This window comes from Lepidochelys kempii, chromosome 1, assembly GCF_965140265.1.
Source record: "Lepidochelys kempii isolate rLepKem1 chromosome 1, rLepKem1.hap2, whole genome shotgun sequence".
Taxonomy (NCBI): Eukaryota; Metazoa; Chordata; order Testudines; family Cheloniidae; genus Lepidochelys; species Lepidochelys kempii.
Window position 1 is genome coordinate 185,572,647 of NC_133256.1, and position 13,888 is coordinate 185,586,534.

The 13,888-nt window shown below is 48.8% G+C and overlaps 1 protein-coding gene across 7 annotated transcripts in view; it reads left to right on the plus strand.

Annotated features, from left to right (window-relative positions):
• STYXL2 (serine/threonine/tyrosine interacting like 2) overlaps positions 1 to 13,888 on the plus strand; it is a 122,015-nt gene that overhangs the window by 60,231 nt on the left and 47,896 nt on the right. For 6 of the 7 annotated variants that reach the window (XR_012154161.1, XR_012154159.1, XR_012154157.1 and 3 more), the window contains 4 exons: positions 2,417 to 2,545; positions 8,884 to 8,978; positions 9,806 to 10,037; positions 11,918 to 12,135. Coding sequence is in view for 4 of the 7 variants with exons in the window: in XM_073304744.1 (XP_073160845.1) it covers positions 2,417 to 2,545; positions 8,884 to 8,978; positions 9,806 to 10,037; positions 11,918 to 12,135 (674 nt within the window). In the remaining 3 variants the exon portion in view is untranslated. The remainder of the gene's footprint in view (positions 1 to 2,416; positions 2,546 to 8,883; positions 8,979 to 9,805; positions 10,038 to 11,917; positions 12,136 to 13,888) is intronic. The other variant, XM_073304737.1, reaches the window with a different exon arrangement.

The following is a 13,888-nucleotide window of genomic DNA, read 5'->3' on the forward strand; positions in this document are numbered from 1 at the left end:
TGGCCATGGGCTCTGTCCTCTAGCTGCAGGGTTTTGGGCTCCATCCCCGGGCTCACCCCGCACCATCACCTCAACCCCCACTGCCTGCACCAGCCCCCCATTACCCCTGGCCCCCCTGCCTCCTTACCCACCTCCTCATCCAGGGCTTAATTTGTCCCCCAGCATGCCAGGGCTGAGTAAGTCTGCTGTGAAAAATGATATTAACAAATATACAAATAACATTTTTCACAGGAGCAGACCTAATAACTAACAATCCAAAAAAAAAAAATCAAAACACGCAAAGCACCTTATTTTTGTTTCTATTCTGCTTAGGTCCAGTAAGGAATAGAGACAGCTGTACATTATTTTTATTATTGAGTCTGCAAAAACACGCTACATACATAAATTACAATGATCCGGACTTATATATGTGCATATTTATTTGTTTTTCCTAAAGTTAATTAAGTATTTTAGGAAAAATTCTCAGAGGCTACACTCTGAGGCCACCAAAAATATGTTGTGAGAACTCATGAAGGGATTGGATATGGAGGTTTTCTTGTTAAGCAAAAGGAGAAGGGAAGCTGCCATTTACCCCCATCTGAGCCCTAATGGAGAGGGGGCCATGCTGATACCACAGAGTTCCCAGTCAGCATGAACAGCTGATCATACACTGCACTGCAGCAAGGCATTAGGGAGTGCACCAGCATTTCAGACTGCCCCTGGTGGAGCCCCAGTTGTCTGGGGGCTCCATGCCGGTGGAGTTTTGGCTGTTCTCTGGGCCTCTTCTGTGAGAGGAAAATCCAAGCAAGAAAATATCAGGAGTTTCAGGCCCCAGCATGGGGAGAGTTAAAAGTTTGACGAACTGCTGTCTATGAGGCACTGAATTCCTTTCCCATGTGACCCAGCAGCCAGTGTGGGGCAGACCCTATATTTAGAAAGCTGCTAAAGGTTTGGTGCTGACAGTTGTCCTGCCCCTTAGAGAAGAAGTCGCAGAGAGAGAGGCAGGGTGGCTGATCTCTTGCTCTAGCTGTGTCCCCTGCCAACTTTCCTGCCCCATCCACTGGGCTCCCTTGCTAAGCCTAAGACAGGGAGACCATTCTGCTGTTAGGAGAGCTCCAGACACGGACGGTAAGTGCCATTTCCTCACGTCTTTGCTTCCCATCTCACCGACTCCATGAGCGGCAGCAACGTCAGCCCTTGTTTATGGGACATGGCTGCACTGATATCTGAGACCAGCTGCCAAGGGATATCTGAGCCCTTGAGGCTGGGATAGGACAGACACTCCCTGAGCGAGAGCCAGAAGTCACTCTGTGAGGCTTGAGGAACTGGCTGCTGCTTCTCCAGGTTCCCAACCAAATAATATCACCCCCCCCCCCCCGACACACACACTCCACTGCACGCTGGCAGAGGTTGGTGTCGTGGGTTCACGGCAAAGGCCTCCTGAGGATGAGTCCTGGGGTTTAAAGTTGGTCAGAATCAAGGGTTTGGCCTTGATCCTTTGCAGTGTTTGGTTATGAGGAGGGTAGGCCTCATATTCCCCACCCTAATTTTCTTCAGTCTCCATGTCCAGCCCCCCATAGTTAGCTGGATGAGGCTCCTTCTAGTGCAGTAGCCTTCAAACTTTTTACCTCACCCCCCACCCCCCTCAGAGCCAGGGCCATGGCTCGGGGGGGGGGGTTTTAGGGGGGAAGGAAGATGTGGTGAGGGATAAGGAGGCTGAGCCTGGGGCCACAGCTGGGGGTGGGAGCAGAGCCTCAGCGGGGGGCCAAGGCCAGCAGCCAGAGCACTGGGCATGGGGCCAAGGCCAGGGCCGGGGCCAGGAGAGGAGCTGGATGGTGCTCCCTCCCTGCCCCTCTGTGGGGCATGGAACAGGCCCCAGCCGTGCCCCACCCCGGAACATTCCTCTGCACCCCCCTGGGGGGGCACACCCCACAGTTCAGGTACCTCTGTTCTAGTGTCTATTAACAGGGCTGAGCTGTGTGGAAGGAGATAGAGTTTCTGCACAGCCACCCAAGGCCCTTCCTCCTTCCTGGCTCCCATACCTCTTTGCTCCTTCTCTGCGCAGTTCCCAGCCCCTGCCAGCCAGGAAGGTGTTCATGTCACTTCTGTAATAATGGTCTGCAATTCAAAATCATTGTGTTACCACCACAGTGCAGGGCATGGGGAATGCCCTGCCTCCGGCCTGCCCAGCCTAGGGTTGCCACCTCTGAGGTACAAAAAAGCAGGACATCCAGGATGATCCTGAGCCCAAAAAACTGCACAGCTGGAAGTGGGTGCAGAGCACTCTTACAGATTTCCTGGGAGAGCTACCTCACAAAAGGATGAACCTGGGAAAATTTGTACAGGTAGGAGCCAGTGCCTCGCCTAAAGGGGTTTTCCCAAATGCAGCGCTTATGCTTGTTGTATTCTTATTTCCCTCTCCCTGCCATCTCCCCAGCAGATCCTCAGAGCTGGCCATGGCAAGCAGCAAGGACTCGGACAGCGAGCAGGTGGTACCAGACGAAGAGGATAGGCCAGACGTGAAGGCAGTGCAGGCCCGCTACCTTCGCAGCCCCTCCCCCAGCCAGTGAGTGTATTTGCCACAGGGGCTGCCACGGCTTCCTGACTGCATGTAACAAATTGCTTCCCCTTCCTCCCCTACCCCACACATACCCATCCTACTCAGATCAAGAACATAGCCTCAGGCTTCCCTTTCCTCTAAGAGGGAAGGATTTAGAATACCAGCATAGCCCGTGGCGGGGGGAGATGCTGTGGGGATGGAGCTCATGAGTTATTTATCTCATTCATTCATCTTAGATCACACACACACACACACACACACACACACACACGCGCGCGCATATTAGGAGGAAGCAGTATTGTTTTCCCGCTCCTTATACTCTCCCTCCTCCTGTTAATTTGCAAAATTCAGATTGGCTTTCAAAATCCAGGTATGTTGGGACCCAGGCTTTTGATTCATCCCATTTTTTGGATTGGCAAACCCCACGTGTGGATTTTAACCCCCCAGAGATTGAGGCTATTTGGATTTTGGGTTTTGGTTCAGGCCTGTCTCTCACAGAAAGGCTGGGAACAAGGCAGGAGGATGCCACTTACAGGGCAGCAAAAGTTGGGCTTCTGCCAGTTTTGTGGTGTCTTTTAGTCAAAATAAGTGTGATGAGATTTTTTTTTTTTTTTTAAAGTGCCTGCTTCCTAATGCAAAATGCCTGACAGGATTTCCCAGAAACTTTCAAATTGCACTTGGGGCAGGAAGTAGGGAGCAATAGAAAGATTCTGTCAAAAAGGAGATATTTTGGGGATTGTGGTTGTATGCAAATGGGGACTACGCAGGTTCCATTAACAGCCTTAACCATGAGGTATGCTACCAACAACAGCTAGAATGTTTACTTCATTTACTGTATTCATTAAAAAAAATGGCCCATGTAATTTTCTGGGCTCATGTGCAATATAATCATGTAGGAATATTGCCTAATCACCACGTCTTTCTACTCCTCCTCCTCACCTGATCAGCCATTCGGACTGAACAGAACCACCTCCCTCACCTATTACCTTTTCTGCCATCAGTACCAAATACCACAGTTAAAGTTGCAGAGACACTTCCATTCAAAAGGCGACAAGCTGCCCTCCCAGGATCAGGGCTTGTAAACCGCTGGTGCACCTGTAACCCTCACACCTCCTGGTTGTGGTGTTCTGTCCCATCTAATGGCACCGAGACCACATGGTGGTGGTGGGGGGGCAAGAGAGAGAGACTGGCCAGTCAGGGGAAGGGCAGTAGTTGGAGGAACGGGACGGGGGTTCTTAGGAGGAGGATGTCCAAGGAGCTGTTCAAGTGGTGGCAGCAGCACAGAAACTCCTGCGGCCTACTGGCAGTAGCTCAGGACCATCACAACTCCCCCTTGAAGCCAGCACTAGAAGCAGTACTCACACAAAAGGTGTGCTCATCCCAGCACTTGAGGTACCAGCACACCCCTGTGAGGGACTCCAGTGCAGTCACTTTATGGTTTGGTTTTGTTGAGATGTGTGACGGGGTGGACTAGGCCCAGCAGCTCCCTGTTGGAGGCCTCAGGGCCCTGCCATACCCCATCCCAGAGAGGAGAAGTGGCCTAGAGTTGGCTGTAGGGAAAGAAGACAATCAAAGGGGCTGCAGGAGTGGCCAATCAGGTGCCAGGAGGGCTATATAAAAAGGAGCAGCAGAGATAGAGTTTGTCAGTCAGTTGCTGCCTGGAGCTGGCAGAGAGAGGACAGAGTTCATGGCTGGATGAAAGAGCAGCAGGACCACAGACAACTCAGAGCAGGCAGGGACCAGCAGAGCTGAGAAGGAGTTCCTGGCTGGCTGCTGGGACTGAGAAAGGTCTGAGCCCAGGGAGGGCTGCAAGAAGACAGTGTCTCCAGGGAGGAAGCCCTGAGGGTATGTCCACATACCAGGCCCGGGAGAAGGTAAAGACAGTATACCCCAGAAGGGGTTTGTTCTCTTCCACCTACAGACAGCGTGTGTGACTTGTCCAGAGGGCTGAGTCATTGAAGACCTGCCTAAGAAACCATTATCCAAGGAGAGGGTGCTTGTGCTACCGTGTTCCACAAACTGAGTGATTGCAGGCATGCACTTGATCAAGGGGGCAGTCGCGAGAGGCAGGTAACACTCTGTTACAGCCCCATAAACTGAGCGACTGCAAGCACATGCACCCTACCAGGGGGGCGCTCACAAGAGGCGGGTGCCAACCCCATTACAAGATGTTTCAGCAGTGGGTGGTGTTTTGGCAGTGAGTACCACCAGTACCACCACTTTTTTATCACAGTACCACCACTTTTTTTTGTCCAGGCTAACCCCAGCCCAGGACAAACCAGGGGATTCAACTTGTGCCCCAGGCACCATGCAGGTTAACTTGGAACGTTAAAGACTCAACTTGTCCAGCAGCAGCAGGAGGAGTTTGGGTCAGCACAGAGGGAGAAGGGGATATGGTTAGTAATACCAAATGATCCCTCCCCTACAAACTCGCCAGCCCTAATTGTAAGGAACCATTCCAAGAGGTGACGGGAATTTAATCTTCTTGGCTATCCACTGGGAAATCTGTTCAGAGTCTGGTCTATAATGTAGAGCCATCCCCTCAGCATGGGTTTCTGGGTGCCCCTCTCCCTAGCAGCACAGCTCCCTTTGGAGATGATACTATTGTCTATGGCTCCAACAGCCATGCCCCATTCCTCCCTTTCAAACAGACTGCAGGCCTGGACATTCCACCACGCACATGGATTTATTTCCTCAGCAAAAGCTGAGTAAAGCAGTGGGGAGCATGCTACATGCAGTGGCTACTACCCTGCTCTTCTCCCTCCCTACTCCCAGAATCACACTTAGATTTGTGGAGCCTCCTGCAAATCCCTCTTCTGCAGATGTTGTGGGGTTTCCCACCCACTTTTGTTCCCCACTGCTCTACGTAGCAAACAGGAGCTAAATTCCCTGTCCGTAGTTGCTCATCAAGATTCTGTCCACAAATACTGGTTTGGGCTGAGACGCCACATGCTCAGTGTCAACCTGGAGGAGAATTTGGGGACCAAGCATGTGCAAAATCTGTTCAGACAGTCTTGGCAGAGGGGAGAGGAAGGGTAATACACTTTCCCACTGTAAAAATTTGGTGCAGTTGTGGTCCCTGCCCTCCACCACCTCCCACCTCCATCTAATTGTATCAGCTGCGGTCTGAACTCTCCAACTCTTTCTGCACCAACCCATCACACTGCACAGTCCTTCCTGCCTGCCCCAGTCTCCCCAGCTGCTCCTGGGTTTGGAATGATGCTGTCCACCTACCCTCCCATAGCCAGTTGTTATGGGAACCAATTTAATCCATGCAGCTGGCAGCCAGGCTGGTGTGTGCAAAAGCCTGAGACGTCCAGGCCTTCTCATGGAGGAAAAGGAAACAGCCACAAATTCAAGTTAGAGAGAGAGAGAGAGTGTGTGTCTCCACAGTCAGCTGTCTAACCCGAATGCCATGCTGGGCCCTGAGGACCAAAGTGGGGCACATGGGACAAGCTTCTCTGGGGTTTTATCCTTTACTTGCTCACAGTGAACTCAGCATGTCTTTCTTTAATATATTCTTTGTATATAAATCTATTCCTGGTGAAAGGTGTAGGATTGACAGCTCTGGAGATTGATGCCCTCTATTTATCCATTGAACAACTACAGCACCGGCAGCAGTAGAATAAGCTTCCTCTATACTAGCCCCTGTGGAAGTAACCCAGAGGGACCTCCTCCAAGGATGAGAGGGAAGCTCAGTATATATGACCTGTTCTGTCCTTGACACCTCTGTTGAGACTATCAACAAGAAGCCCAGTTAACAGCAGTTTCAATGGAGGCTTTTTTATGTGGCTACCTCTCCCCTGGGAAGGGAATCGAGACCCCAAACTTATTTCACATAGTTCACAGCACCACTACGATTATATTAACGAACCCTTTAATTCATTTTCCATTGGCAATCAAAGGAGCACATTTTTGTTTGCAAAAATGTTCAGAGGCAGAGAATGGGTCACATATACACATATAAATGTATATTCAATTGAGGGCAGATTTTTAAAGGTATTTAGGTGCCTCGTGAGATTCCCAAAAGCAACTAGTTGCCTAAAACACATTGATTTCAATGGGTGTTAGATACCTAGGTGCTTCTGAAAATCCCACTAGGTGTCTAATTAGCTTTGAAAATCTGGTTCTGAATGTACAAGCAGCCATCATGAAAGCTGTTGGTGGGGTTGGTAATTCTCCAGCCAGAGAACAGAAACAATACCATGTGACTTGATTGACCAAACACACAGTGAATGTCAAATTATGATGCAATCACTATGGTGAGTAGTTTGCAAGAGATCCACAGGCTGCCACATGATCACTTAAATCAAATAATCTGGAAGAACAAACACATCTGTAAAAGTCAAATAGTGTTTGCAGACAATTTGTTAACAGAAAAAGGGCCAAAACTGCAGCATAATTTGTTCTGAATTGTTCACCAAACTCTAGTCAGAAGCCACCCTTCATATAAAAGCAGAGCAGCAGACTTGGAGTAGACAGGTCTGGAATGGCCCGCAGATATTAGTGATGAGGGAGGTACAAGAACTTATATGGAATAAAATGGATGTTTATAACTCTCTTTCTACCCCCAGATAGCTCCATCGATCTAGCAGTGGATGTCCTAGCCACTCAGGATACATTACTCCTGGGAGAATTCTGTACAAAAAAATTTAAAAATCTGCTCACAATATTTTAAAATTCTGTAAAATTCTGCATATTTTATTTGTCAAAATAACACAATATAATCACACCAATTTTAATTATTTTGGTAATTTATTTCAAAATACCTGTCAGCAAATATATCTAACAATATAGACAACAAAAAAGATTCAGAAAATGTTTTTTGACAAATAGATTCCTTACTAGGCATATCAATAGAGAACTCTTGAGTAACAATTCATTTAAACTACAATACAGAACCATATTTTCCGAAACCCTCAAAAGCAGTGCAGAGAGCTAGGGGTAATGGAGGAGCTAAGGGAGAGGGAAATTATTGCTGGGAAGGAGCATGGGTGTGAACTTGGAAGATTGTTGGGTATGGATGGAAAAAGTATGGAACAGGTTTTTTGGGCGTCAGAGAAGGATTGTTAGGGAACTTCCCCCATGCAGACCCTGACTGACCCCTAGCTTCTCCCATTCAGTCAGGCACATCTGCCCCTGTCCCCCTGTGTCCTTTCACCCCCTGTACACGTGTCCCTCCACCCCCACTCAGACACCCATTCTCCCTGTCCCCCCTCAGCCAGCCCCCTCCCCATGTGTCCCTGCACCCCTTCCCTCCTGTCCCCATGTGTCTCTGTGCCCCCATTCAACCACCCTCCTTCCCGCATGTGGCCCTGCATCCTACTCCCCCTGTGGCCCTGTGCTTTCACTCCCATTCAGCCCCTGCCCCTGTTTGTGACCCCCCAGCAACCCCATGTGCCCCATGCTGTCTGTCTCCTGACCTGGCCCAACAGGCACTGTGAAGAAGACACTGCAGGCTCTTTCTCTTCCCTATCATAGCTGGGGCTGGCCAGGAGCGGCTGCTCTGTTTTAGCACCACAGTGTTCTCTGGTGGGCAAAAGGCAGAACTCCAGCAACTTTCTGGCAGAAGCTATTCGCTGCTGAAAAAAATAAAAATATGCGTGGCACATGAATTATGCATATACACAATGGTGAAAAATCCCCCAGAAGTAATACATCTATAGAGCAAGAGCCTGCAGCAGTGAGTCTCGGAGCCCAAGTCTATAGACTCTGGCTCATGGGCCTTGTGCCACTACGCTAAAATAGCTGTGTAAACATTCAGGTTGGAGCCTGCGCTCAGAAGCTATGATAGTGGGGTCGTCTTTAGTCTATACAGCCAATCCCTAGCGCCTCCTTCTACTATAACTAATGATAAACAAGAAGTGATTTTCAAGCAAGAAAACTAGCTGTGTGGATGTACCCTTGAATTCTCCTTCACATGAATAACCCATATAACAATCCCACTCCACCCACTACCGGCAGTCCTCCTTTGCAGGAACTCCCTCTCCAGGTCTGTTCTTCTGGAGTCTCCTTCCACTGACTACAGATCCTCATTGCAGGCCTCACTCTCACCCACTTGCTGCCACATAGCCCGTCATTCCGACCTCCAAATCTTCTCCCACAGGACCCTCCACCACCTCTTGCAGACATCCTTTGGATGCCAGAGATCTCTTCCAAAGGCAGTGTGCAGAGGACACTTGTCACACTCTCCAGGGGGGAGTATCTTTCCCTCCATCCCTCATAAGGTCCTCTGTCTGCCCTCCCTGCTGCTCCCCTCTGAAATGGTTGAGAAGGGAAGCAATACCAGAGGTGCAGAGCAGATGAGGAAGTGTTTGTCTAATACCAATGTAATTGACTGGCAGGTATTCAGTGATATCAGACACAGACACAGAAAGCATCTTCATGGAGCCTATCCACCTGTCGTCTGCAGTAGCTGCTAAACAGATAATCAATGAAGGTAAGCGGATCAAAGGGGCAGGGTAAGTAAGAAAGACTTTGGTTGCACTTGGTTAGCCTCTTTCATCTGGGGATTTTAAAGTGCCAAACAAACTTTCATGAAGCCTCATAACCCCCTCCCCACCCCCGGCATGAGGTAGGGGGGTTATCTTCATTTTACATACCATTACACAGACATGTTTGGAGACTTGCCATAAAGTCACACAGTGAGTCAATGGCAGAGTCATAGAACACAGTGAAGGAGTCCTGATTCATAGCTGCCTGCTCTAACCAGGAGCACTGGAACAATGGTGGAGGGGTAGGGGGCCATGGTCCCCGCACTTTTAAAAGTGGGAGGACTATGCCCTCCCACTTTTTACTGGCCGTAAGGGCAAGCAATGGTGGAGAAGAGGCAGAGAGGAGTGAGCAGGGGGCAGGGTCTCGGGGAAAAGGGGCAGTGCAGGAGCGGGGCCTGGAGGAGAAGCAGGGGTGAGGCCCTGGTTTGGGCACTGGTCTCCACCCCCACTGTTAGGGAGCTTCTGCTGCTCCTGGCTCTAACCACTGGGCAAGCTCCCTTCCCCATATGCTTGGGATTAGAATGAGACTGCCCCAGACTCCTTTTCACTTGTAACCTTAGCCTATCTAGATCAACAAGGGATGAGAGGAAAGGTTACTGTGCTCAGTCCCCTATTAACTGTCTTGAGGCTACTGCCTGAGCACACACATGCACACATTTCAGACTGGGTGGGTGGAAACTGTTGAACAAAGTTAAGAAGCCCCCAGGATTGTTCCAGGGAGAAAGAATAGTGAATTCTTCACATGCGTTGAGTGACAGTCAGCTCATTCCAGAGCTGAAGACAAAGGAGGTCAAAGTGGATTCAGTTTGTCCAGGGATGTTGGAGTCCGCAGAGCAGCTGCTGGTGGAGGACCTGTACAACCGAGTTAAAGAAAAGATTGATGACACCAGCTTGTTCAACACACCGTGTGTGATGGACTTGCAGAGGGCACTCATGAAGGACAGGCTGGAGTCCCCCTGGGATCCTGTGGATGAAGTCTGGCCCAACGTCTTTATAGCAGAAAAGTGAGTAGGAACTTTTGTCCTTGAGATCGCACAAAATTTCTAGTGAAGGGTTTGATGGAGTCATTAAAGTCACCTCAGCATAATATATATTACATGTAATGCCTTTCGTCCCCAGAGATCCAAAGACATTTTACAGTCTTTGTGTACAAAGATTACACTGCACTGAAAAGCAACCGCTTCTGTGAAAAACCACAGCTTTTTCACCATGCATACTGACACTTCAGAACAGTTTAGGAAAGGAAGGGAAGAATACCATATCCAATTAAAAGCACCTAGGAAACTGTAAGCAAAATGAAATTACTGCAGTTGGAATTTGGGCCAGACACAGGAACGCCTATTCCTTTAAAAAAGAGGGGGGGAATGCCAGGCAATGTATTGAAGATAAGTGGCCAGGGTGTCTGTTTTATGGCTCTTCCAAAAGATAGCACTTTCAGCAGCCTAGTGCTCCTTAGCACTGTGCTGGGGCATTGGTTCAGCACTGAGAGGGAAGAGTGCTATCTAATGAATCACCAGTAATGTGTCCTGCAGCACGTTGCTTCTCTTTGAGCATCTCTCAAGTAAGTACTGAATATAAACTGCTAGAAGACCATTGAGAGAGTGCTACTTCTCTGGCTAATCTTAGAGTAGAGGGAGGGAGGTTACTGTGTCTACAGACACCTCAGTCTCTTAGGCTGGACATGTCTGCATTTCAGCTTGTCTTCTGTTCACCTAAATGGGATAGAAACCCTACTCTAAGATGCTGAGTTGGCCCTATCTCCTGCTCCCATCTCACTTTCACCATTCACAGACCTTGACAGCCTGTGTTGCTACTCACAGTTCTGAAGTCTGCATCAGCCATTTGAGAGACAGAGCAGTCAGATTGTTGAGTGGAAAGGGTAAACTTGGGTGTCCGTATCGGTGTCTATGAAGCAGAGACAGCCTAACAGATAGAATATTCCTTTAAGCAGAGATCAGGTTGGGTAGGTTTGCACCAAGTTGGTGACTAAGTACTTCTCCCTGGCAGCCACTGATTTGTGCTCCAGAATCTCAGGTTTTATTTAAGAGTCTCTGGCTCTTATGATTGCAAAGGAAGCTTCAAAATGTGAAAAGAGTCTAAGTAATCCCCTGCTGTGTGCCTGAGTCTGCAGAGAGCCTGAAACAATAGATCTAAGAGATGTGAACTCTCTCATGTATCTCAATGGGAGTCAGCTTTGAAGACTAACTATGGCAACTTACATGTGAATATCGTTAATTATTATATTACTAATCAAAGCTTCCAAGAAAGGAGAGGCACTATCATAAGATGAGCATTTGCACAGTCTACTGAGAGTGTAATCTCATTTTGGAGTCATGATTGGGTGGTGGAGTCCTGAGTGCGTGGACATTAAGCTGTGGCAGGAGATTGGGAGAGTATCCTCACATAATGTTTTTTCCAGTCTGTCCCTGAGTTTAAGGATGAAGGGAAAGTCCTGGCATGGGAATCTATCTAAGCTGCTGCTTCTAGGTCAATCTGAGTGCACAAATCATACATGTTAAAGATCTTGTCTTTCAATATCATGCACTTTTTCTTGCCCTTAGATTGTTCAGGGCTCTGGTACACATTCCTGAGCCAAAAACCTGTTCCTTGTCTAACCCCTCAGATTGCACAGGACCTTTATAAATATCCTTCCACAGCATTCACTGGGCTGGCAAAGAGTTATATTCAGCTTGGCTTGCCACTCTCCATTCCCCATTGTGTTAATTCTGTTCTGTTGTTTTTCCATTTTAATCAAGCTATGGTTACCCTCTTACTGGCATTTCCCCTTCTAACACCACCTCTGCTGGCCTCCTGGACAATGGACTGGCTCTCTCCAGCCTCAGTACAGGAGCCAACTTCTAATATTGCTTTCTCTTCTTTGGAGGAGTGTTGCAGTGAACAAAGGCCGTCTGAAGAGGCTTGGGATCTCTCATATCCTGAATGCAGCTCATGGAACCGGCGTGTACACAGGGCCAGATTTCTACAATGGTTTGAATATCCAGTACTTGGGCATTGAGGTGGATGATTTCCCAGAGATGGACATTTCCAAACACTTTCACCAGGCTGCTGAGTTCCTTGATGAAGCACTGCTGACATACAGAGGTAAGATAAGGAGATTGGGCAAGTTCCTGGACACTTGAAATCCAGTGATGCAGGAGGCATCAAAGAGAACATTTTGGACCAGATTTCTATTTTCCCTTTGGCTCCATTGTGTACGGCAGATTAAAGAGTTCCTGGTGAATACCGCAGGCCTAGTTCTGCACTGCCCCCACAGAAGGCCTATACACAGTGGGCATTCCAAGGTGGGGGTATGTCAAGAATGGACTGGAGATGGAAGGGGTGGATCAGGGATAGGAAGAGACATAGCTGATGTAGTTCTGCACCCCAGAGATCCCCTGCTGCAAGCCCTGCAACTGAATCTGCTGGTCTCCTGCCTGAGCCCTGACGCTCATGAATATGCTTTTTCGAGCCTATCAAGTGCTACTGTTGCAGTAATATCCAGCTATTGGTCAGGACTATCTGCTGCTATGTCCTGTACACTGATTCCTCACCTTTGCTAGATTATCTGCTACAGAACAGTAGGGGTCACTGTGCTACTGAAAGACAAAACGGGTAATGAGAAAAGGAGTACTTGTGGCACCTTAGAGACTAACCAATTTATTTGAGCATGAGCTTTCGTGAGCTACAGCTCACTTCATCAGATGTTTACCGTGGAAACTGCAGCAGACTTTATATACACACAGAAATCATGAAACAATACCTCCTCCCACCCCACTGTCCTGCTGGTAATAGCTTATCTAAAGTGATCAACAGGTGGGCCAGGTGGTGTGACAAAGCTCTGTCCTTGCCTCCTTGGGTCCCGTGTTTCCTGGCAGATTTTGCTAGCCTCAGAGGCTCACTTGTGACCCTCCACGTAACCCTTCTCTCTCTAGAGACAAGGGTCACAGTCTACTGAGCCATTTTCATCATAAGCCAGTGAGGGAGGTGAGGAGAAGTTATCCTTCCTTGCACAGTCTCTGTTGTCTCCCAGTCTCAGTGATTAATCAGGGGGCAAAGATGGCGGGGGGGGGGGGAAGCCCGGGCCCATCCTCTACTCCGGGCCCCAGCCCAGGGACCCTATTAATATCAGCTATGGTAGCTGACCTTTTAGAAACATGACATGTACAATTCCCTGGGCTACTTCCCCCACACAGCAGCCCTCACTTCCTCAAGCTCCACTTCACCCTTACCTCAGGGCCTCCTTCCTTGTGCCTGATATGGTGTGTACTATTCAGCCTCTCCAACAGCGCAACTTCCTCCCACACCCACCTGACTAACTGGGAGGCTTTTAACTAGTTTCAGCCAGCCCCTGATTGGCTTCAGGTGTCCCAATCAACCTAGCATTCTCCCTGCCTTCTGGAAAGTTCTTAATTGGCTTCAGGTGTCTTAATTGACCTGGAGCAGCTTCCATTTCACTTATCCTGGTACCAGGGATTTGTTTAGTCTGGAGCTAATATATCTATCTCCCACTACTTTTCTATAGCCATCTGGCCTTGCCCCGTCACATATCTCCCCCCCTCTGCTCAACACCATAGAGTTGGGCAACTTGGGATGCCAGGCAGTATGCTCGTGACAGACCATCAGTGTTGCCATGGTGGCATCCAGCCCTGTGCTGTATGCGGAACTGGAATGGTTGGAGGGATAAGAACTACGTGGTGACCCTTGCATTCTTTTCCTTATTCCGCTGCATCCACTGGAGGAGTGCATGGTCCATCACAAGAGTAAATCGCCAGCCTAAGAGGTAATAACGCAGTGTCTCCATAGCCCATTTGACAGCAAGGCATTCTCTCTCGACTACTGCGTATTTCTGTTCTCT